The 25,903-nt window shown below is 38.6% G+C and overlaps 1 protein-coding gene across 1 annotated transcript; it reads right to left on the bottom strand.

Moving 5' to 3' along the window:
- Positions 1-300: 300 nt before the first annotated feature.
- On the bottom strand, positions 301-25,558 carry IQCE (IQ motif containing E). Its single transcript, XM_082490278.1, has 22 exons — positions 25,446-25,558; positions 24,003-24,050; positions 23,376-23,418; positions 21,848-21,988; positions 21,423-21,554; positions 20,373-20,443; positions 19,571-19,684; positions 18,852-18,902; positions 18,251-18,321; positions 17,951-18,023; positions 17,485-17,534; positions 14,686-14,840; positions 14,130-14,185; positions 13,608-13,816; positions 12,698-12,802; positions 11,815-11,917; positions 9,438-9,533; positions 8,700-8,723; positions 7,609-7,704; positions 6,453-6,583; positions 5,560-5,678; positions 301-970 (listed from the first exon to the last, which is right to left on the bottom strand). Exons 1-22 carry the CDS (start codon positions 25,485-25,487, stop codon positions 840-842), a joined length of 2,061 nt encoding a protein of 686 aa, XP_082346404.1. The 5' UTR covers positions 25,488-25,558; the 3' UTR covers positions 301-839.
- Between the last annotated feature and the right edge of the window lie 345 nt (positions 25,559-25,903).

Below are 25,903 nucleotides of genomic sequence, written 5' to 3'. Positions count from 1 at the left end.
GTATCTCCTATGCCAAACGTTTCCATGTATTAGAGATGACCCTGCATAATCCACTCATATTTGTGATACATGAGCAGAAAAAGCAGTCACAAGGGCATCCTTCACAGAACACTCCTGCTATTACGCACTTTCTCTGACAAATACAAAAAATTGATTATGCGATTGGACATTTCAAATACAAAATGGTACTATACATATCATAGCAAGCACACTTGGAAAAAGCAATAAATAAGAAAACCCTGCTAATACAGTAGGCTTAGAATAGCCCTATGACAAAGAAATGGCTTTCTAAAAGCCTTTACAAGGTCTGCACAGACTGTAGATCTTCGGTATAAAAATAAACAAAAAATATTAAAATGTGACACAGTAAAATTTTTAAATAGAGAGGACCTGGTAACAAATACAAGCTGTTCCCCTTCACATACACAGGCTGAAAATTGGAGCCATGTCATTAATCAAGTTCTGATTAATCGAAGTGTTTTAGTCGACCTGGAACAAAACTTTGACATGAAATAGCTTAAGGCTTTATTGCTTTCATTTAAATTTGGCAATTTAATTTATAATCCTCATCGTGAGACAAAACATTAAAGTGTTAGTTTTTAAATCCAAACTCTCTCTGCGTACCAGGAGGATAAGGTTAACAGTCAGTGGCTTTTAGCCATAAAGTCCGCAGAGATGACATATCAAACAATTACTCCTTTATCGCTAAAATAATGACAACTGTCATTAAAAAGGGGCTGATATTCCCCCTTATTCATCTTTGATATGCTTTATCTTGGTAGAAATAGTTTTGTTTGTGAATCAAATAATTCATGATCACCAGAGTCTGTTACCAAAACTTAAAAGTGGGTGGTGTTCTTTTTTGTCTGCAACAATGGAGAGACAATGACGATATCATCTGAATCGTCTGAGTAAGCTTCATCCACAGACAGCGAGGGAGTAGGCTGCGATTGCTTCTCAGAGGACCCGGCTGAAATAATTACAAAGGAAACAAAGTCATCAATAAACAACATTGACAAAAACAAGCCCTTGTGGGAAGTGTAATATTCTCTGAGCCATTAAGTTTCCAGAATTACCTACAGTTATGAATAACTCTGATCTATCTTTTCCTGCGTATAACATTCCTGTTCCTCTTTAATGAAAGAGCATGCATGGCAAGCATTGAGGTACTGACCACACATGATTTGTCTTATTGTCTTTAAATCTTTGCAAGTGGTTACACACCACAAAGTACAGCAATTTGATACTGAAGCCATTTCAGGTCATGAAAATAAATATTTATTAGATGGCCAGAAAAGGAAGATTTGACCCAAGCAAGCTTAAGCTAAGCAGAAGGGTCATAATGAGAACTTCAGTCAGATATAGATAGAGAATGGAAGATCCCAGTGACTCTTTCATCACAGAATCACAGAATTTTCAGAGTTGGAAGGGACCTCTAGATATCATCTAGTCCAACTCCCCTGCTAAAGCAGGATTGCCTGGAGCACATCGCTCAAGACTGCATCCAGGTGGGTCTTGAAAACCTCCAGAGAAGGGGACTCCCCCCCTCCCTGGGCAGCCTGTGCTGGTGCTCTGTCACCCTCACCGTAAAGAAGTGTTTCCGTGTATTTGAACGGAACTTCCTGTGTTCTAACTTGTGCCCATTGCCCCTCGTCCTGTCACTTGGAACCATTGAAAAAAGCCTGGCTCCATCCTCCTTCAACCCATCCTTGTATTTGTAAAATACAAAAAATATTATTCACATGCTGTACTACCTTACTTAATGACAATAAAAATGGTGACCACACCATGTTCCCCCCCCCCCCCCCCCCCCCCATTACTTCTTTGCTATTTTTCTGGGTGCATGGTTCTATGCATCTCATTGATTCCAACATCTGAACAAATGTTCAGGACACAAACAGAGAGAACCATAATCATTCCAGTAAATACTGGAAAATCAGAGGGATCAAATGGATACATACAAGGCCTCTAACATCTGATGAGGAGAACCAGCAGCTTGTATCTCCTCTGCAAGAGATCTAGGAACTAAATGATGACATCTATTAATACTTTCTAGCACAATATCCTCCCCCCAGCTATTAATACCTTCTAGCACAATATTCTCCCCTCAGCTCCACATATTTTTCAGTTTAAAATATACATTCTCTGAAACCACTGCCTCCCAGAGAAGAAAACAAATCAAGACAACCTGTGGTAGAAAAAGGAAAGAGACAAGTAAGAAACCATACACTGAGATTTTGATACTGAAATGGAAGGGAAAAACGGAGGGCACACAGAGATTACTTGGGGAGAACAGCAGACATGCCATGGATCTCATAGTGAAAAAAGAGGTTCCTGACACAGAAAAAAACCCTCCTGGTATGGAAGAGGAGGCATACACAGCAACTGGAATGTGGAATAAAGAAAGGGGACCGCAACCAGGCCAGAAATAGAAAGAAAGTGACAGACAGAGAGCCTGTGAATGGAGAGGAGGAATGCAGGGAGGCCATTACATTGAACTCAACCTACAGAAGCAAAGAAACATGACTTTCTAGTTAAGTGAAATCCTTCCCTGCATCAGTCAACAAATAACGTAAGAGTTTTTCAGGAAGATTTATGAGCCAGCAGTACTGGTGATAAGGATAAGCAAAGAGAAATTCCAGAAGCAGGCATGATAACTAGAAGATGCAACTCCAACAATAAACAGATATTATATATGAAATAGCTTAATATTGCCAAAATCACTCTTGATTATATCCTGCTCTTGATGAAGAGGACAAGAAAATCTCAGACTTCAGTTTAATATACTTCAGAGTGACAACTTTATCTTTGTGCTTGTGAAGGGGTAAGCACTGATTAGATTAAGGGTTGTATGTAAATTCATTATGATTTTAAAAGAGCCTTAAATTAGGTTAACAGTTGTATCTAGAGCGTCTAGTGATGCACAGAGAGAAATGCTGCCCTTATTCAAAATTGCTGTGCATTTACAAAATATATTCTTCCTTCCTGCCACTCCCCTGACAGAAAGAAACAAAATGCTAAGATTCACATACTCAATTGTTATTATGTGTTCCATTTCATGGCGAGCAGCAGAAATGGCTTTACAAATCTACAAGTACTGTCCACATTCTGAAGACGAGCAAAGCAGTGTTGAATACTACATGACTTTTGCTTCTTTGTTGTGGTTTTTTTTTTTTTTTTTTTTTTTTTTTGAAAACAGACATCTAACCTGATACAAACAATGAATGAAAAGTCTGCAATGCTAGACCAGGATTATATAAATTTATTCTAGCAGATACATAAGGCTCTTTAAAACACATTTTCATCTTTCCCATCCCTCTCAAAATAATGCCGAGAGGCTAGTGAAATTAAACGACTTACTGCAATAAAGACTTTCACTGAAAGTTTAAGATCATTGCAAGATCTAGAGGTCACAAAATGCAAGTTTGGACTTGGAACAAATGAAGCAAGAGCTTGTTCAACAGCTGCATGATTTAAAGCTAAAGGAATTTGATTGCTTTAAATCACTCAGCTGTTAAACAAGCTCCTAGTCTCATGTATGTTCCAAGCTGCAGGATAACCAGTGAAATACATTACAGCAAAAACCAATTTTGCTAGTGGATTTTTACATCAGTCATGAGCTAGGAATGACAGATGTTGGACTTCTAGTTAACTTTAACCTGTTTAAGCTACATGAATTCAAAGGGCAAAAAACCTGCTATAACCAAACAGATTGCTGAGGGGTCACATTTCTTCATAGAGGATGGTCTCCTTCCTGTATTAATTTTTCCCCCAATTTGTTTTTTGGGAGAGTTTGGTTAAATCCTCCAATGCACCAAGAGCTAATACTTCACAGAGTTCCTTAGTGCAGACAGTTTTTTGGGCAGTTGCGCAGTTCCAGAAGCACATATCCAGTAAGCCTCTTCATAACCTACCTAGGTACATTCTATTCTCATCCCAGATTTTGAAAACGTCTCCCATATTCTTAAGATCAGCAGCAAATATAACCACCTTTGCCTGATATTCACCAGAAAAGGACTGCAAGGAAGAAAGTTTGAATGTTTATGGTCTTCTCTCTATCCCTTCCGGTACAAATTCTTCCAGAACTTCTTCACTCATTACTTTGTCATCATAATCTGCAATAACAGTTAGCTTTGGAGACTTCATAGCTAGACAGTGACTATTAGTATTCATACTACTGCATTTACCAAACTAGCTTCATCTTACACCCTTCTTTGGGTCTTAGAAGCACTTCTTCAGAAGCACAAAGCATTTTTTTTTTTTTCATAAGTGATTCTTTCTCTTCTGGTAGAATTTCACAACTGGTTTACTCTGGGTTTAGACTGAACATACCAATAAAGGCTACTGCAGTAAAGCCCTGGCAAAACAGGATGCGGCAGCATTTTTTTTTTCTGGATACTGTCACTAGACATAACTACAATCACTCAAAGCTCTAACATCTTCAGAAGCACATACTACCTACTCCTTCACAAACTGGAATACGCTCCTGAATATAGAATGCAGTAAAGTTTCTTAAACACATTTTCCTTCACTGAAGGGTAACCTCTGTATTCACAATCCCTTCAAATCTGGCTTATTCTGCACCTCATATCTTAGAGAAACAGCCTCAGCTGCTTACAGAATGCTCTGTTTCTGTTCAAGTCTGCAGGGACTGTCAGCTTTTCATTGACAAAAAACCAAGTCAATGTTTCTCAGGTCACTCTCGAAGTTGCTCTTTTTTCTCCAACTTGTCCATAAAAGCCTAAAATATCCCACTCTGCATAGAACTAACCTCTATCAATTTGTTTTTAACTCCTTTGAAGCTGCATGTATAAGACTGTCCTAACTGCATCACTATTTTGCCTTTCCTACTCAGTACTTCTAAACATCCTCTTAAAAGCCTCTTTGGCTTTAACTCCATCTTCTCACAAACAGCAATGAAGAATTCAAGAAGGAAACCAAATGGCATAAGAGCCATAAAAAAGACAGACATTTTCCCAGTTTGTATTGCAGTAGTACTAGTTGGCAAGGTTATCCAGATTTCATTTTCCCCCTTACTGTAGCAACTGAAGACTGCTGAAAAAATCGTGACTAAGTACACATTGCTGACTAGGATGGTTCTTTTTACCAGATGTCTGTCCCCTTCAGAAACTAAGTCAGGATAGTGAAAACGTTCTCAGCTTGTCAGTGGCTTCAGGCCCAAAACATAGTGGAAAGTACCATACTACAGCTGCAGGGCTGGGGGAGGATTGAAAAGTAGAGAGGCAATACAGGGGAACACCATGTTCCTTGAATAATTACCACTCACACCAGAGAGAGACCTTCCAAACCACAGTTGTGACAAAAAGGCAAAGCACTGTGAGGAAGCTGGTATTGATACTGTCAAAGCTTTTATTTTTTTATATAAAGGACTGCACTTGGCAGTATAAGCAACACGTCACCAAATTAAAAGACGACACACACACAGAGTACAAGTACGCATTTGCACACATTCGTGCATGTGCAGATGTTCTCTATAAAATTGTGTGCGCACCCACTCAAAACACACATAGTTTTGAACACAGAGGGAAAAGAGATTACCAGGAACAGATGACATGAAGATTGAAGGAGGTCTCTGGAGTGCTGCTGAGATCGGTTTCTTCTCCATAATGTAAACTGCAGAATCTGCTTTCTCACTTGGTGCACTGGACACAGCGGGCCTGCAAAAAGACATACTGCATAGCGTGAGGCACAGAACAAGAACTGCAGTCTGTCTTCAGAGGGTATGCTGAAGAGTTTCTTGTGTTGCTAACCTCCAAGAGACAAAAGCTTATCACCTGCAGAAGCGAGCTCAGACACTAAAGTGAGGTGACAGCTATGTAGCTCTCTTTGTAACCATGGCAGCCAAAATTAAAAACTTACGGAGCAGTAAACCATAAGAAAAAGAAAGGAAGTATTTTTCAAGACAGAGTCACCATAAACCTAAGCAGTAAGCAAATCACTGCGTTCTTCCTGAGTTAAATCACTAGACTGTGTGCAAGGTTGTATTCTAGGTCTTCACTGTTCTTCCTCCACATAACCCTTAACTTGTACATGTCAGGGCTCAGGGCTTCAGCTTCACTTACATTAAGCAAGTGTACTAGCAATCAGTTTGATAGCACCTGTATTTTTTTTTTTCCAAAGAGTAATTATTTTACTTTACTTTTCCTCATTGCTACGGAAGAAAGCATGCAACAGGATATGGGAAGACTACTGCTGCAACAAGAAACTCTTTTATTTGCACACCCTTTGAATTTTCTCATGAGCAAGCTCTTCCTTATCTTTGTTGGAACAATGGCCCTGTTCTCCTTCTCCAAGGTTCTCCAAGGAACTCACACTAAAATGCTATTAAAAAAAAAAAACCAAAACCAAAACCACACAAACAAAAAACCCCTTTCCAGTAATAAACCCAATTTTGCTATAGCACATTGCATAAATATCTGTTCCACACTTACTTCTCCTCAAGCAGTACTGTACGTGCTAAGTGAGCCCTGAAAATGGACTGGATGAATGTCACAATCTCATCTTTCTCCTTGCAATCAGAAGACGAGCTCAAGGAGTTTGACATGGAAGACCGGCAGCAGTTCTGCAAACCAATCAGATTAAAGAAAACTGACCTTTTACAGATCACACAGAGGCTTGACAGAACCTTTCACAATCTTAATCCTGAATGTGAAATTGGTAGGAGAGCAAATATTCCCATCTTTTAGTCTGCAGTCTTTAAGGTTCTATAAGACTAAATCAGCAGGAAATGCAAATCTGATCATCATACAAGCTTTGAAACATCTGTATTCAATTAATGAAAGAGCAGACACCTGCTAGGAAAGTTCATTTATTTTTCAAGAAGGAAACCTTTCGAAGTCGAAGGAGGTTAGGCAACCTTCATGATGAATATATCTTGTATCAAGCAAAAGCATTCAGTCCTACTACATTGGGCCAATTGACTGAAATAAAAGTGCATGTAAAGTGCAACCAGAATGGAGAATTACAAATTAACTTTAGCCTGCTAAAAGTCCAAAGAATGTTCATAGAAGTTGGCAAATGATTTACAGAAATTAAATGTTTAATTGGTAAGGCATTTTTTTCATATTCAGAACTGAGCAATCTAGAGCAAGTTTGATGTGACAGAGGACACTACAAGTGTTTGGTTGAGCATGCCACACACATGACTCCTTTAATTTTCAATCCAATCAAAGATGCTTTCCAAATTTTTATTTCTGAACTTCAGTGACAAAGGTGTGTCTATTACTACAATGATTCAGTAATGAACACTTGAGAGCAAGTAGTTTTCAACAGCACTCTGAAATAAAAACTTGAAGAGTATGTTATTAGCTGATGGGAAAACCAGAAAAAATAGAGGAGACATAGTTACAGTCCATAATGCAGAGAAGTTATAGCTCTGTTTCTAAGAAAAACTGTGAACTAAAGAAGATGAAAAGGAAGGCTAGGGAATGAGCTCGATATCTTTCAGGAATTACAGTGGTGCTGCCAACCAGTGCATTAAAACAACATCACCAGATGATTCAGAGAATTAATTCTGGAAGTACAGTACTTTACACAGTAAACTAAACATAATGGGATGCCTGTATACCCATTTGCCCCAATAATTACCTTGTTGTGACATTTTGCACCATGCATCCTGTTATTCAGTAACAGTTTTTGTCGAGTTAAATGTCCTCTGAAAGCTGCCTGAAGCATGACAACTGCCTAGCATGGAAAGAAATAAGTAGATGTTAGCTCCTTCAAAAGATGGCATCTATAAAATAAAACAAGAGTCCAGACAGAAGAGGCACATGGGGGAAATAACTTTTCCTTGTGCAATGGAACCTCTTTGATGTCTAGATATTTTCATATGTTTAAGGGATACACATATATCTCCATTACTTCACAAGTACTCTGCTGCAATCCTGAGAATCCCCAGCCTGTGACAACCCATTGATATACACCTCCATGGTTTGAATTCAATCTGGGAGGTGTTCATGACTGATCCTATCAAATGCAGTTAAGTTCTAGCTGCCAACACTAGCCTATATTTCACAAATAAAGCAACATGCTCCCATTCCCATATTAGATTTTGGCTACCGAGCAGGCTCTGTGATGCTCTGCTACAATTAGAAATCAAGCCAAGTTTGGCATACCATTGTGGCGATTACACTGAACATAAGTCTTTCCTCTCTACTCAGATTTTTCTGGATTCTAATCAATAAAAAGCATCAAGATGTATGTTTGCATCACATAGAATTTCTTCTAGTTTCTGAAAGCAGGATTTTTAATGTTCTGGAAGAAACAAATGTAAGATGCTACGTTGTGCTATTTGAAAACAACACTTTAAGCAAAACATTTAGCAAAAAGCGACAATTTTTCAAAGTCACTTTCTTCATAATACTCAGAGACATTTCTTCTTAGCAAAGGCTTCAAATTCTTACTTCTTTCTGAAGACTCATCATAGTGAAAATGAACACATTATTAGAATTACGTAAAGAGGAAAACTTTCCTGTTTGTTTGTACCAAATTTAGCTCAAAATTTTCAGAAGCATTCGTCTTGTAGAAGGTACCAAGTATAGAACATTTGAGACCAAAAGGGGAACACTTTGACAAGATATATCAAACAAAACCAGGATTTTGTTTTGTTTGATATTTTTGTGCTTTGATACAAATTAAAACTGTTTTACTGTTTTGTTGGGTGTCATAAAAACACTTACCTCATCCAGAGCAATTTCTTCTTTCTGAAATGAGAAATGTCTTAAGTTAATGCCACAATTATACACAACTTTTATCTAATAAAGATTTTTCCAAATTTTTCCCAACAATTAAAATACACAGAAAAACCTGTCCCACCCCTTCCTGAAAACTCAAACAACAAACTTAAGGAAAAAAACAAAGCTTTTCATCTTTGACAGCTGTGTGGATAGTTCTTTTGTCTTTAGTTTCCTAAGAAGCATTTAGAAGACCTGCTTCACACCACATCTCCTATATGTGGAAAAAGCAGCATCACGTTGTTGGCCACAGAACAAAACTTAAGGTTAATGCTTTTTTTTCCTAGATCATTTTGTCCTAGTTGAGTGTAACCCACTACACAAAGCTTGCTGCATTGTTTGGAGGATCTCTGCAAGGGAAATTTAGCTCCTCAGTCATACTCCAAGGAAGCAACAGCCGCAGCGCTGCTTCAGACACTGCTAAGCTTCCTTGGTTCTCTGCTCACCTGGACTTCCCCATTCAGAAACTATCTCATAGCAGAAACAACAGGGTTCTAGGCAGCAAAGGCAAAAGCAGCAGCAGGGAGGACTTGAATAAAGCACTGGAAGAGAAGACGGTGTAAGGAATTGTATTGGGAAGCACTGCTGCAGTTCCTGGAACCTGGCAGCAGGTTACTGTAGATGCTAAAACAAGAGTAAGATTGAGAGGGATGTCCTCGCTGTTCCCTGATAGGAGAATCTCACCTTGTTTCGGTACGTCTTCCACTGTCTCTGGATGATTTTAGCTGCTTGTTCCTTCCTGTGATCTTCTTTGCCTTTAACCGTGCAGACTGGTGAAGACTACAAAGGAGAATCTTTAACTTAGTACCTTAAAGAGACAAGTTGGAATTCTATGAGGCAAACAGGTTACATATGACTGAGAAAAATCAGCACCAGAGCTGTTAAATGCTCATCCTGCCTGCAGGGTGGAAGGAAGTTAAAAAGGAAACTCTTAGTTCTGTATACTGCTCATGTTCAAACTCATCATCTAGATGACTGTTACAGTGAAACACATTCTTGTTCCTGTTTGAGCTGTTAGCAGAGCATGGGAATGGAAACGTTTTCATTTACACAGACTCCCATTTTTCTATGCATTGCTAAAGCTCCAACAGTGGTAGCCGCTGCTTTGTTGATCAGAAAATGTTTATATGTTATCAACAGACAGAGAAGACATGTCAGGACACCTGAAAAAGAATTGCAAAATTTGGTAAGACCAGTATTAATTAACTGGGGGGCTCTCTCATGTCCCATCCTGGCAACTGTGGCCCCATAATCATCTGTTTAAGCTTACTGATGAGTTGGCCATCATATGACCAACAAGATGCAGAGCTCGCGTAAATTGGCATAACTCTACTCTTCAATCTTGAAGAAATTAATTAAAGGAAAAAAAAAGAAACCAAGAACAAAACAAGATTTTATTCCAGTTATTTTGTGTGAGGTGTGGTTGCATATTCCACTTCTCACCATCTGATCCTTTTGATCCCTAATTATCCCATACTAATTGTCATACCTCGCTTGCCAGACAAAAGTTAACTGCAATTTTAAGAGACTAATTTAATTTGTTGGTATAAAATTTTAAGTAGAGGAACAGGAGATTTTATAGACTCTGAAAAAAACCTCTTGATTCTGTGAAAAGGATTTATTTATAACCTAAAAACACTGAGTTACAGGCTTAAGTTTAGCAAATGGATCATGTTATATTAAAAATGACAACCTACTATTAAAATGAAAAATTGGTAGGAACTTAGTGATAATTACAAATAATGGGAACATTTCAATAAATGGATGGTTACTGGCCAAGAATATATATAGTCTGCAGAGGAAAAAAGAAGCTATTTGTTGGCTGTTTTTAAAGACTCGAGTTATTTGGTATTCAAAACATCATCTAGCATCCATCAGCCTATAACAAACAAAAAAGAATCTAAAAACCTGCACAGTATATCAAAAACCTGCACCCTCTTAAGCTAGTGGACATTTCTATTCATATTTTTTACTACCTGTATTTTAGGGTCTATTTATTTTTAAGTACCAACGATCAAAATCCTCAGTAATAATTTTCAACTAGCTTTTAGTGAAATGAGATTAACACGACCATACTGCATCAGAAAGCATGTCTGTCAGTGCCCATTCATCTCTACTGGCCAGTTACAACAATGTTTGGCAGAGTGATGGAAGATTGCAAAGCTATCAAGTTCAGTCATATTTCACAAAAAACTCCAAGCAATTACAAAGCCCCATTTAAGAATGTCCAGGGTTAATAGATGCACAATTATATTTATTAGATACTGGAAAATCCAGAAGAGCTTATGAATACCTCAACTCTACAAAAACTTCAATTTAAAGGAGATAAGGGTTTATTTCATTGCATTGACATCTTCCCTAATTTTTTACTCAAAGATGGTGTCCCATCTGCAGTGGAATTAAAAACCCGTCCATTTTAATGATGATTACTGCTCTACATCCTGTAAGCCTTCCCATAAAAAAGTACCCAGCTTCCTATCCAAACAAAAAGGCTAATGAATATTTTCTGACTGGACAGCACATGTGCTCTAACTGATCGCTTGACCAGCATAAAAATCATTGAAAAGCATTCTTTGTCTTTTGCCAGTCTGTCAGTAAGCACACTTACTTGTGCCTCTATCTTTTATCTGTCATCTCCTACAAGACCTCCCTTCCTCTACAAAATTGGACTGAAATCAGCTAATGGGTTCAGATATTATAAGAAGATATAAGCAAAACCACAAATGTCTTTTTTTTTTTTTTCTTAGAAAGTATGGCAAACCCCCCCAAACACTTAGAAGTGTGAGCTTTTTGCAACATTCCACTGAATAAGAAAAAAAGTGATGGTGTGGCAGATAATCACTAAGAACAGCTCCAAAACACCCCCAAGTTGCAGTGGTAATTATTAAAACAACCTATCAACAAATGTTGGGAATTAGCTATCATTCAGATTCTCTATTTAATGACCCTCTGAGAAAACATAACTAGCAGCTATTCAGACTATCAGTTCAATTTGCAATATATTATTTAGATGCAACAGGGAAAAAAACCCAAAACAAACAAGCAAAACCTGTGTCTGTACCTCATTAAGCTTTTGCATTGTATCTTCTGCCCTTTGTCTCTTCTCTTCCTCCAATTTTGACTCCAGCTTCCCTACTTTCTGCGTCAGGTTCTGGATTTCCTCACTGTGGTTGGAAAAGCAAAGATATTTATAGCTAGAAGTTTTCTGTTGTTCCTGCTTTGAATATACTGAACCTACTTTGTAATATTTGGTTGCTTTGGGTTTTTCAAAGGCCAAAGTGGGAAACTGCTCAGGATAACATGATACATATTCTCATAGTAACAGACAGAACATCGATTCTTAAGTTGTGATAGCACAGCTTCATGTTAACATTTGGAGAAAGGAAAAAAAAAAAAAAGCCCAAGGTTACAATGGTACCCTTGGTACTACTAATAATGCATCTAGATCTGATGACTGACATATATGAAATGGTAGCAAAGTCCTTTCTTACAAAGCAATAATGACATCACTAAATCACTTTTTTTTTTGCCACCTTTGCACAGGATTATTGTCAACAGTCACACAAAATACATGAAGTAAATGGAATGACGTATTGACAGGGGTCTAGAAGCATAGGCTAAAGTAAGGTAAAGATACTACAGTTTTTCCTTATAAAGAGAAAAAAAAGGTTTCTGAGCCCAACATGGCAGCTTTTTCTATTTATCTTACTAATTTTTATTGTAATCTATACTTCTTAGTCTTCCACTTCCTCTAAAACAACTCTATAGAATTCTTCTCCTAGTAACTTGCTCCGTCCCTCCAAAACAGTTCTGCTTAAATGAATTGCCGGCTTCCTGCAGTTCAGATGAACTCCTATGGATTTTGATTCATTTCAAAACACAATTACACTTCAACAGATTTTGGTTTTGGTTCTGAAAGGATCTACTAATACAAAGTATGATACCTTAAAGTTTGCTCTTCTGTACTCTTTTCTTCCTTTTTATTCTGCCACTTCTGCAGCTCCAGCTCCAATTCAGCCTTAGCCTGCAGTAACTGCTTGATATCTAATCTACACAGGTATAAAGAAATTAAGCAATACTTAAAACATTCATACTTCAAAAAAGCAGTTATTTTTTGTTTAAAGTTCTACCTAAAACAGGTTTTCTCAAATTTGTAAAGTAATTAAATGTTTAGTTTTTTCTTTTAAACAGAACAAAATGCAAGCATACATAGTTCAGAAGCAAAAGGCCTCTTCGCATGCTCTCACTGTGCCTTTTTGTTCAGAGGCGCGTTGACACAGGAGGCAGTGTCTTATCAACACCACATAGTTGTGTGCATATGTCTGCTGATGATCAGGTTAACCTGCCTGCCCTTATGCACCGACACACCAAACGAGTTCAAGCAATACAAATTGCAAATCAATTGCTTACTGGGGAGAAAAGAAGTCACAGTGCATCATATGGCAGGAGGCAGGCTTAAATGGAGAAAGTGGTAGACCAGGACAAAACATGTTGAAAAAACAAAACATATTTTTACAGCAAAATGCTTCCAAGAAGTGCTGCATAAAGCGACACATAACCCTTCAAAGGCTTTTCAGCGTGGTTGGCAAAAAGATACACCTTGAAAAATGTGTCAGAAATAAGCAGAAATTCTCATTTTCCATTCTCTCACTGAGTTCTTTTTCCTGCAACATAATTTTACAATGCTAGTAGGACTAGAAGAAGCTTTTGAAATAAAAGCTGAAGGGACTCTCAAAATTTGTCTTCTTGTTGAAAATGTGAAGGACTTATTACATCGTTTCATAACATGATAGGAAATAATTAAATAATTCACATCTACAAAAGAACAACCTCTCAGACAAGAGTTGCACTTACTCTTTATGGAGTACAAGATTCTGAAGTGCCTTCCTATCACTCTTCAGTTTCTTCACTAGCCCTTGGAGGCGACGACATTCCTCAACATGGTCTACCTGTTGAGAGGCTGGGTGATCCAGGTCTACCGAAGGTGAAGATGACACAGCAAGTAACTGTGATGACTCACTATCTGCTGATGACACCCTGATGTTCTCCATGGCACATAACTTCTAAGCAGAATAAATTTACACAAAAAATACGAAAGAAAAAAAGAAGAAAATTAAATTTAGCATAAAATGATTTTATTTAGGCCATGAGAAAAGATGAAATGGAAATTAATTCTAAAATATGCATTTATATGTAACAAGTATGAGAAAACAAAAAAGGGAGGAAGGGCACACAGTACAGACATCAGTTTACATGCATAAAACAGAATGCACAAAGCCGATACATTGAAAGACTACAGGACAGGAGCATAAGCCAGTGGTTCTGCGTTTTCTGCCTAAAGACAGGTAAGATGGCCACATGATTACGATCACTTACTTTTTCTAGTTCCGAAATCCGCCTCACCAGCCTCTGCCTGCTCCATTCACTATAATCTAAACACAATAACAAAGCTGTAAACACTCTATCAGTGAGGTCAACATTGTTCTTGCTTTTTGAGACTTCTGTCCATATAGAAAGACCATCTTAAGACCTCTGAACCCCACCTTTAAATATGCAGCAAAGAAAAAATAAGAATAGGCTTCAAATATCTGACTTCTACGCCAATTAGCTCAGAAATCAATATAAACCACTCATATTCATTGGTTTCAACAACTAAAAAACAGTTTTCCAGTGAAACATTAAATCTTTAAGTGATTCCAGTCCAGAATTCTCAGGGATAATAATAAAGGAAACTCAGGTCTGACTGGAGCAGCATATCCACAAGTCAGAGAGAGATTCCCATAAGAAACTTCTCATTCCAACTTTCACCCCCCCTGCATCTTCACCTCTGTAATAACTCCTTTATTTGTACCATTGTATGGTCCTGCTCTCCAACACGTTTCAAATGTACCTAAATCCCTTGCCCCACGTTCACCAACTTTTCAGCACGTACTTTTTGTTGTATTGGAAGGAGAACTGCTCAGTACATGATCTAGATTTTCTTTCAGCCTCCGATTCTCATTCTGCAATTCCTTGATGTTCCTAGATAATCTCAGCACAGCAGCATTCAGTGCCTTTAGTCGTTTATGAGTATCTCTGCCCTCTGTACTTGGAAACAGGGTCAAAACCAGAAAATTAACTTAAAAGCAGAGAACAAAGCAGCAGCATTGAAAAGAGTGGAACAGCCTCACTATTCAAGTCAGCTCACTAAGTTAACTATCTCAGCTCCCCCCAGTAGCATTTCTCAACATTTTTCACTTGAGGAAATACCTATTCTTTTAGGAAAAAACATGCAAAGACCACCTTGCTCAACACTTTCACAATTGTTTTAATTTGCATGAAAGAGATACTTTGAAACTTTCAAAGTTGATTTATTACTTTTACTTCCTCCCCCACTCTGTTGCATTAACGCATAAACAAGACTGCTTGTATGAGTTTTACTTACTTGATTTTCTATTTGTTTTGTTAACCAAGTGCTTATAGTGCTTTACCAGTGCTCTATGGACCACTGATTTAAAAACACTTATCTTCAGCCAATTGGGAGACTGTTCAAAAAATTGTTCAGCACGGAAAGCTAACCTGCGTGCTCTGAATTGCTTTCTTTCACTTAACGAACAGATTGAGATTGGAACACAGAGAGCGCTATACATATACGGAATAACTCTCAAATAAATCCAATATACAAGAGTATTTTCAGATAACTTAAGTGCTGCTCTAATGTAAAAAAAAAACATATCTGTCAAAGTAAACCCCAGAGAAATTTCTTCATTTAAGATACATTTCAATCAATGAGGGATTTGAAACAGATTTGAAGAATACAGCTAACATCAATGTGATGGTAATAAAAGGCATCAGAAAAGAGAAAGCCTGCTATGTGTTAAAACTGTTTTAGATATATTGCAGTGGTTTTTCCATTTTAATTTTTCTAATAAAAAGGGGGAAGAAATCTCAGCTTCTAGATGCACAAAGTTATAAAGTTTGTTCACAAAACATTTCTAGTGAGAAAAAATACTTGCTCATTATTGTTATGAGAAAATTCTTAAAACCTTACTTTTGGAAACAAAAGTCTGAAGTAACTGATGGACCTACTTTTGGGCAAATGCCGCTGCTAATGATAATCACAGAACAGTTTGTGAAGGAATCTTACATCCCATCCACTGGAATAATTACAAGGTAAAGGGGGAGATAGTCTACAATTAGCATATCAGTGAAAAGCTGAATGTAATCTACCTTTTGGAAATTAAAAGGAAATGAAGCCATAAAAACAAACAAATAATGATGTCATGGATGACTGACTATTCATACAGCTGTCCCAAGCAGGAGGGTAAAAAAAAAAAAAAAAAGTAAAAATAAAAACACAATACACCACCAAAACCGTGAAGTGACAGAAATGATAGAAATCATAATTGTATTACTGAGTGCCATTATTTTAGGCTCATCAAAACCTAAATGAAAGAATAGAATTGCAGACCATTTTGAGGACTTGAAATGTTGCCTAGTTTCTAGCTACAATTGGATACTACAGCTTCACATATAAATAATCATATTTCAGCGTTAACACTGAAAAAGAGGAGCTAAATGCCATTCACTTCAGCCAGAAATAACGTAGACAAGCACCATGAAAAAAAAAACACTCTCCTACAACTCTATGTATCAGAGTCCTGACCTTCAACATCATTTATTATTTCAGTGCTCAGCCTCTCAAGTAGAGACTGACAGTCACGTAATGGAGAGAGACTGCCCTGACCACTGCTTTTTGAAGCTATGAATACATGAGGACAAGGAAGAGACCTCATGACTCATTTTCACCTGTAAATAAATTAGGTGTGATGGCTGACAGCCTCAAGAGGCTAGTCACTGCATGCCTGAGCCAAAAGAGACAATTGTTTTAAAACAGTGACAGAATAAATTGCAGTTTTCAATCCACAAGAGAGAGTGAATTAGGGAAACGCAAGTAGTATACATAATGAGCCATAAAGAGTTGTCATATGTTTCTATCAATCTACATAATTACACCCAAAATTAAGATAGTTGCCTGTACTTAAGGCTAGGAGGACAAACATATTTTGAAGTGGTGTGGTAACAAATTTTCCTATCCCACAAGACTATTGCATAGATGCTTTTAATTTGCTCTCTTACTGGAGCTTTGTCTTTTCCCATTGTGCTTTGCTTTTTCTTTCCTGTATAGACTGTTTACCCTCACCGCCACATATACACCTGCACACTAGTGACAAGCACTAGTACAAGATTCTCTGACAGTGTCTTACTAGTGCCACTCACAGGTATCTCACAAAAGCTACCTCGACCTGCAGATCGATCTCTCTCTACCACAGGAAAACGTTTACTCTAAAACACCTTCTTCGCAGCAAGATGCAGAACTGACTCAAGAATAAAATGCCAGAATTCTAGTGAGTTTGTTTCAAACACCAGTGACATCAGAACAGGTGTGATTATGGGGGAAGATGAATTTTATTTAACAGAGATTAATTTTCAGAGCTTTCATGTACTTTTTAAATAGCTTTAGTATTTTTCCACATCCACAAAATGATCTGTCTACAAGAAGAAAACCTCATGACTAAGACATATGCCAAGGCTGTGAAGCTAACCAAAGTAGTACCAAAAAGCAAATCCAGCAATCTAAATGACAAAATAAACTGTTCCCATGCAGTTGTTTTCCACCAGTTAAAGTAGTATATGAGCGATATATCAAACACATACACGCCAACATTTGCCTCAAAAGAATTAAACATACTTTTTCCTCATAGTCTCAGATTTTGCCAGGAGGAGTTGGAGACGATGAACCTGTGAAATATGAAACATAGATTGCATTAAGGAGCTGCCTGTGGAAGCTGACATTGCTAATGCAACACGTTTGTCCATTAGATGAAAATCACAACAAGACTCTTTAGGTAGCAGCAGAGGCAATGATGCCATCACTGAAAATCAGGGTACTGTTATGTTGGTTTTCATCTAGACACTTATGGATGTACATTAGTTTCTTTATTTCCGCTTTTTGGTTAACACACTCAACTTACTGAAGAAAAAAGGTTTTTCAGTACATATATTTGGAGCTATGAGAATATCTATGAAAATCTGATTCCAATGACAGGTGCAGCTAAGCTGTAAGAAACCTATCTAAAACATTCTATTCATACTTCGACTCAACAACTGAACAACCTCCTCTCCTGTATGAACGTTGAAGGACCTGTCAGACATACCTCGTCATAATAGGTTTCCATAGCTATCCTCATTTCTTCCAAATTAGTGGTCTTCATGTCTGCCTGGAACTTACTGAAAATAGAATAATAAAAAAAAAAAATAATTCAGTCAGAGCAGCAAAGCGCTGCAATACCTGTTGGTTTACTGTTTCTGAGTGGGTGGTTTATAATTGCTAGTATGTTCTAGAAGTTCACTTAAACATCGTAAGGAACAGAAAAATACAGATGAAAAATAATACGGATTTCAAATTGCCTTTATTATCTCATCAAATACAAGCCTCCACCCCGCCAAAGTCATACTTAATAGTGTTGTCTTTCTCCTTGCACTGTTGTTCTAGCTTGAGAATCTTCTGCTTTAATCCACTAACCACCTACAGAAAGAACAGAGACCTCATAAGTCCTAGAATAATCCATCTCTTCACAAAGTTCCATTTCTCCATAATCTTGCCCTGTCTTTATAAAGTGTACTTAACCAGATATACTTATTCATACATACCTCAGTACTTAGTAAATCATACACGTCTGCTACCCTGTGGCAAAGAGAACACTAATGGAATCAGATCCCTAACTTGTATTTGTGGTAACATAACCAGCTTAATAATATTTATACACAATCATTAAATAAAAACAACTCTGCCCACAACCCTGCTAAATTCAAAGCAGTAAATAATAGGGAGAACTCTCCCTCAACAGATTCAAGACAATGACAAAGAAGGGTCCCTAAAATAATGTTAATTTCAGATCTTTGTTACTGTTTTCTTATCTGACTATAGAAATGTTACATAATTCCCTAATCGCTTATTCTTTCTTACTTCATTTTATTTTTTTATTCAGTAGTGTTTCAGCTTGGCGAGGGGAAAGAAGGGAAAATGAAAGCAAAAGGTAATGAAGAAATTATTACCCATCCGTTATCAGTCTTCTTTTCTGACAAAGCTCGTGCCAACTCAGAGCCCTGAAAGAGAAGACAGATAAAGCAAGTGACCAACCTTGCTGCTTTATTCTACTGCCAGCTCTTTCCACAGAATTTTCTAACCTACTCATCTCCACAGTCATTTCACAGTCCAACAGCTTAAGTCCCTATACTCATTGTTTTGTACTAGCTTCTCACACTTCTCACAAGATGTAGATCTGCACACAGAAAATGACAGTCACAAGGAATTCAGTGAAATTCAGGTCTTCTAACTATGACCCGAAGTGATTCTCAGCCTCATGGGTCTGGCAATAAAGCTCATTTTTTGCTTTCCCATTCAGGTCTCAGGACCACATGCACCAGTGACCATGCAAGAGGTTAACTTCCTTCTACTCTCAGACAAAATATTCAAAAAGCGGACCTGTAAAGAGACAGCATTTTAATTTTACCTTCAGAAATTAAAAGTACCTTTGCTAAATAAACTTATCCGCACAGCATGGCATGATCTTCCTTTGAGCTGAGGCTGGACTCGTAAGCTGAGATACACAAAACAGAAATCCCTTCACACCAATCAACCAGCTCTCATATGGAGGCTCATCATTCCTAGGAGCCAACACACTACAGACTCCTGAAATCTAGAGACAAGAAGAAGCAGATCACACTGCTCAGCACTCTTTTTCCCCACTTTTATTCCCCCCAAAAATAGTCACCCTGGAAGGATCCAACAGTTGTTCAATTTGTTTATCCTTTCTGTTATTCTCTTCTTCTAGTCGACGGAGCTTAGTTTTCATTCGGTCTCCCTCATTCTTCTGAGCTTGTATTGTCTAAAAGAGGGGAGAAAAATTTTAAGCACATTTCAGAAATAGAAAAACACTGTGTTTCATATGGAAACACATTTTGATGTAAATAACAATCCAATTAAAATGGTGAGAATGACGTGAAAGAAAAAAAGAGACCATCACACTGGATCAGGGCTGACAGGTAAGGGAGGTGACAGGGCAAAGATAAAAGGAAAAGGTTTGACAGAAAGGCAACCTTACACAAATGATCTGCAACACCAATCTGCAACACCCAAGATATTTGTCTATAGGTATCCCTAGTGTTCAACATGCCCAGTCCTCATCTTTCATCCACTGCACTAAACTCAACTGAGAAATTGTTAAAATGTGATGGGTGACAGCTGGGGTGGGGGGGGGGAAGCTGTGGAGGGACAAAGAAACCAAATGCAATGAACCTTTTCAGCGTCCAGCTAGGGCCATGGCTGGGGTTCAGGACTGGGTATACTTCAAGGCTTCCACATCCAATACTCAGAAGTATCTATCACACCATAAGAACAATGAAATTGCCTTAAACAGACACAAGTTTAGTTTAGCCTTACATTACAAATGCAAAAAAATTTGGTGGATGTCCCAGTTGTAGAAACCAAAGTATTCTGAACCAACAAGGCCTGGACATCTACAGGTGGACGGAGTGTCCCTATGACTTTCAATGTAAGTATCAGAGAGACTGTACCTTTTTCAGTTCTATAATTTCATCATACATATCTTCTTTTTCTTTGTAGTCAGGAGTTCCAGGAATGTAGCCTACAGAAAAAGGTACACAAAAAACGCAGATCTGAAAGAGGTATATTTAACTAACCAGAAAACTTACAGTTAAAGGAACATACCTAGAATAGCACCAAGTTAGAAACTAGAACTTCCTTTTTTTCTTTTTAAGAAGAAAAATGAGCAAGAAAATTAGTTTTAGAAATGGAGGTGAAATGGAGATGTTACTGTATGAAGCTTCTGCCAGGTTTTACAGAAAATTTCTCCTAATTACTTCTCTCTGCTGCTAGATTAAAATATCCATCTCAAGAAAGATACACACTTCACACTGCAGTCTTCTCATCTCAACAAATCAATTGGTTACAAAAGGTTTCTAAAAGATGTCCAGAATATATTTTTCTATTTATGCCTAACACATAAATGTCTATCATCTTTTAAAGTTGCCAGAAACTGTCTGTGTATTACCAGTAACAGTATAGGTGTTATTTTAAATGGAAGTAGGATTTTTAATTTTACAGTTCTGCTTTAAGAAAAGCAGGGTGAAAGTTTTAAATTTTGCCCTTCTCATAAAACTCAATTGATTTTAATATCACAACCACATGATAAAACACTTTCTAGAGAAGAAGTAAAAGGAGTCAATTACATAGAATTTCAGCAAGCAGATGGTTTCTATCAATGCTTCCTAAACTATGTTTTGCAAAGTCACAATAAATTGTCTACAGCTGTCCCATTGAACCATATTATATTTGCAACGTTTTCAGCTGCAAATGCATGGCAATTTGCAAAAAGTTCTGAAAGCTAATAGTGACTCATTGCTCAAAAAATTTGGAAACCCCTGTCTTATCCAATTTAAAAATCTCAAAAAGTATCTCACGGATCATATTTTGACACACACATTTTAACACAGGCTAAACTGAAATGGCTCTTGCTTTACTAAAGCTAAGATCTTAAGCAATGTGTGTTTTTACATAGAAAAAAGATCATTAATTTTTATCTACCACACCATTACATAGTTTACCATTACTAGAAGAACGAGAATGTTTTGGCTTCTTCATTCCTAGAGCTTCCTTCAAATATTCCGGAGTGCTACTAGAAATGTTAGTTCGCATATGCCCCATGTCAACATCTGGTTTCAGAGGATGGCTCATTCCTGCCAATAAAAACGGAACAAAAATGCAAAAATCAGGGATAATTGTGAAATAAATTTGTGGATTTATTCTGAGCAAGTGCAACACAGAAAGGTCCAGATGCTGCTAATTATTCCCTCTATAAATTCCAATGCTCAAGATCAGATAATTCCAACCACCCAAATAAATAATACTGAAATTACTTTCTATGTAGCCTATAATCAAATACAAATCTATTTTTTAAGAGTTTATATGTTAAGCTGTCCACAACACTGAATTTTACCCACATATGCAGATAAAGCTTCTGTACTAATACCTTGTTTCAGTGATCCCAGCCACATCTGCCTTGGGTTTTTTACAGCTGCACTCTCGAGACGTGCACTGCCTGTTCTCTGCAGAGATCGCCAAACTGCAGCTTTTTTAGGATACAGTTGTGTGCTAGAGCTGTATGGAGACTCTAAACCAAAAGAAAACGTCTCAGCATTCCCTTAAAAAGCTCAAGGTCACGAAAAATCTGTCTTGTGCTTCAAGGTTCCCAGACACAGTTCTATTGCTTATAAAAATAGAATTTAACAGCATACTACAGACTGGCTTATGCAGAGCAATGGGACATTCACTTAAAAAAAAAAAAAAAAAAAATCACAATAAAGAAAAAATCCAATTCCAAAAAATGAAGAGGCTTAGAAAGAGGCATAGTGACAGTAATACAACTCAATGCATATAGAACTATTTACATGTACAGTTTGGATAGGCATCCTTAAGATACCTGCATGTCTGAATTCACACATTAAACTGACCTTTCAATGAATGTATACACAAATGTCCTATTATGAGAAAAATACGTATAGCTGAACAGATAAATAACTCTATAGCTAGTAATCCACTAGCAATTTTCTTGCAGTAATCAAAGAACAGAATTGGTCCGATGCAACCGCTGTGGAGCCTCTCACATTACTACTTCAGGTATGGTGGTCAGGTTCAAATACTGACACTAATTCCTGTTAAAATTATTAGCATAGAAGTACACTATATGGGCTAACTAGTTAGTCTTCAAATTACCAACAGAAGTACAGTAAAAAGCCCTGTCACAAACATTGTAGTTGAAATTAAACAGCTATTTTAAATTCCATCATTTAGGCAAGCAAAGGAATTTCAGGAAAAGAAAGAAGATAGATGTACATCTACCAGAAGAACATACCTAAAGCAAAATTTAAAAGTGCAATATTATTTAATTTATTAGAAAAAAACCCCCACATAATCAGCAACACTTCAAGGTAAAGTTGTCTTTGAAACATTCACCATGGAAGTATAAAAAAGAAGGTAAATGGAAAAGTACATAAAACCCAGAAAAATGGACAAACTCTCACATTAAATCTGCCGATCTAATAACAACATTGTACTTCTAAGGTCATGTGAAAAAAACCTCCAACAAATGAAACAGAAAACTGCTTAGTCTACAAACATAGGTATCTACTGGATGATAGGTAGCTCCAGTAATTCTAAATGCTTTCTACATAGCAAGTATCAGCATTTCTCCAAAAAGACAGAGACAAAAAGAAATTCAGAATGCTTGTCATTAGAAGGGATAACAGGAGAAGAAAGTAGTTTATGCTGGAGAATCAAAAATTACAACTAGCCCATAAAGTTCAGTATTTAGCCTATAAAAGTCCAACTTCACAAGTTGCAGAACAAATCTCAGATAGGTGTGTTCCGCACACACCAGAGAGTAATTCTAAAGAGAATAATAAGATGTTGTTTCAAGTAAATCTTCCAGTTCCTGTGTCCCACAAGTCTACCTTGTTCTGCAATAACGGAAGCAGAAGAAAAAAATTTGGAACACTTACTTGGTGACTTTGGAGGCTTGTGAAAAATTTTTTTCTTTAACTTCTGCAAGAGAAAAAGAATTTTTTATGTATTTAAAATATTGTACTCTTCCAAGATTTCAGCATATAATCTCAAAATTGGCTTCAATCTCCGTTTTGTATGAAGAGCACTTGCTCTAAGAACACAATCTTCTGTGTAGAAAAGAAAAATAGTAGCATTAAGTATATGCAGATTTGGCCACAGCAATGGTCACCAGAACTAGGGTGGTGCCTACTGAAGTTTTATGCTACAGATAAATAGTCTATTCATGCTCAGAACACTAAGACCTTCCCCATCAGTATTAAATACAAGTAGCAACAAATTCAAGACGATCACAGAGTAGAGCCTGATCTGTAGAACCATTTAGGTAAGGGAAAGACTTATTCAATTCCATCAACACTCTATAAAAGGATTACTTAGGTCTGTAACTTGACAGAACAGCAAAATGAAGCCAAACATCATTTGCAGCCCCCAGTATTGAGAATTTAGAAGCCATCTGGAATTAGAGGAGGTTTTTGAATCAAACTACACTGCAGTAACATTGTTAGCTCTCTTCTCTCAAGGGCATCTTATCGACCAGGAGGCAGTGCGCCATTAATAAAACTCACCATTTCTGTATCTGATTCACAGGTTATCACAGACATGCTGTCATCTCCCTAGGAAATAGAGACATTAACTGTGACATTTGATACTAAGTAATTGGTTATAATACACTTCCAGAAAACTATATCCTGTTACTATCACAACAAAGTTTGAGTGCAATAAATTAAAATGGTAAATGTGTCACCACTGTTGCAAGAAATAGAACCATTTGCTCTAACACAAACATTCTGTGTGATAGAGTGCAAGTCACTTCAGACTCAAGCCACAGAGGCTTATGCACTTCAGTGCACAGCATTACAACAGCTGAACCCTCAGGTACCCCATCTTCCATGGTGCTGGTTCTGCATGAATTTCTCCACCCGTAAGAGTTAAGCAGCAACTTATCCATCTGTCCCCTTCCTCACTTACTTGTTCCTATCCTTGCTATGCTATGGGAACGTTCAGTAAACTTGACTGGAGAAGTGATCAGACTGAGGAAAAAAAACCCAGCTCAAGGAATCAAAGGTGGTTAATTTTTCCTCCATTTGAGTTCCCAAGTTTCACTACTTCTCAAGTGTAAGCATATCCACAGCAGAGGAAAACGTCCACTTTGCTTTCAAATTATCTGAATGTATGCTGCCCTTGCCGAAAGCACATTTTCCCTTGCTGTTGACTCCATGGCACTCACAGCTGCAGCATGGTTCTTTAGGCAGATGTGGATCTACCTCTGTAAGAGGCAGGGTGGGGTGAAGCATTTTTGAGAACTTCGGCTGACAGAACAGGAGCTGGGATCGACAACAACAGAGTAGGTAAAACAGCTCTTTGTGCTGGCTGAGAGCAAGCAGTTATACACTCATACACCATACTGTACAGTTTTTAATTTCCTGAGGCAATGTTCCTTGCAGCACACTGATTATTTTTGTTATTTTAAGGCCTTTTTATCATTCTCGGAGATCTCTCTACCTAACTGCAGCTATCACAATAGGAATCAGAGAACATGGAAGGTAAACAACAAAACATTCACCAGGATATAAACGTGCAATAACAAAACCACTGGAGTCCCTTGGAAACCTTTACGGTCCCTTTGCTCTTGCAAAACAGGCCCAACAAGAGCCACCTATGACAGACAACAGAGAAGATGGTGGCTCCCAGCAAAGGGCCTCAAAACCTCCACATGGCTGGTAAGCCCCCCTCCATCGTGATACCGGTCAGCCAAGGAGATACAGGCAGAACCCACAACCCTGCGGGCTGGAAACGGACGAAGACATCCTCCTCCCCCTCCTAGCCACCGCCTCACCCGCCCAGCGAGCCTGAGGGGGCTCAAGGCTTTGCCCCAGCTTCACGGGCAGGTGGGGCCGTTTCCCGGGCCGCGCCTGGAGCCGGGGCCGGGTCCTGGGCCCGGGCCGGGGCCTGGGCCGCCGGCTCCTTCTCCTCCTTCTTCTTTCTCCTTCGCGCCGCCCGCTCCTTACCAGCTCCCCGTCCGCGGCCGCCTCGCCAGCCCCCCGGGCCATGACGAGAGGGTGGCAGGGAGGCCTTAGGGGGTGGCGGGGCGGCGGGGGCCGCGTCGGGCCATGGTGCCCGGCTCGGGGCAGGGAGCGGCCGCGGCGGCCCAGGCTGAGCGCCGGCCTCCCCGCCCCCCCCAGCACTTCCGGGTTGTGGTAACCATGGCAACCAACCGCGCCGCGGCGCCTGCGCAGAGTGGCCGAGTCGGGGAGGCGCCGCAGCGGGAGCAATTTCGCTGCCGCCTGCGGGCCCAGGCAGGCGGGCCTTGGCCTTCGCCTTGCTGCGGAGCGCGAGTGCCGCCAAGCGGCCCCTAGGGGCAGGAAACCCCGGCGGACTGCGGAGGATAGGGCCGGCTCCTCTTGGCCACCCCGCCGGCCTCCGAGCGCGCCAGGGCCACGCCCCCACTTTTGCGACACTCGCTTTG

The sequence above is a fragment of the Vanellus vanellus genome, assembly GCF_965231255.1.
Source record: "Vanellus vanellus genome assembly, chromosome: 14".
Classification (NCBI taxonomy): Eukaryota; Metazoa; Chordata; class Aves; order Charadriiformes; family Charadriidae; genus Vanellus; species Vanellus vanellus.
Note: the sequence above shows the minus strand (reverse complement) of the source record. Positions and strands in the feature narration are given on the sequence as shown.

Excerpts from the sequence above, each read along its gene's own strand:
- IQCE (XM_082490278.1), bottom strand. The coding sequence starts at position 25,487 with ATGGCCCGGGGGGCTGGCGAGGCGGCCGCGGACGGGGAGCTG. Across the intron at positions 21,989-23,375 it reads CAAGCCTCCAAAGTCACCAA|AGTCTCCATACAGCTCTAGC; the intron begins GTAAGTGTTCCA and ends CTTTTGGTTTAG. Across the intron at positions 14,841-17,484 it reads TCTGAGACTATGAGGAAAAA|TACAGAGGGCAGAGATACTC; the intron begins GTATGTTTAATT and ends CCTGTTTCCAAG.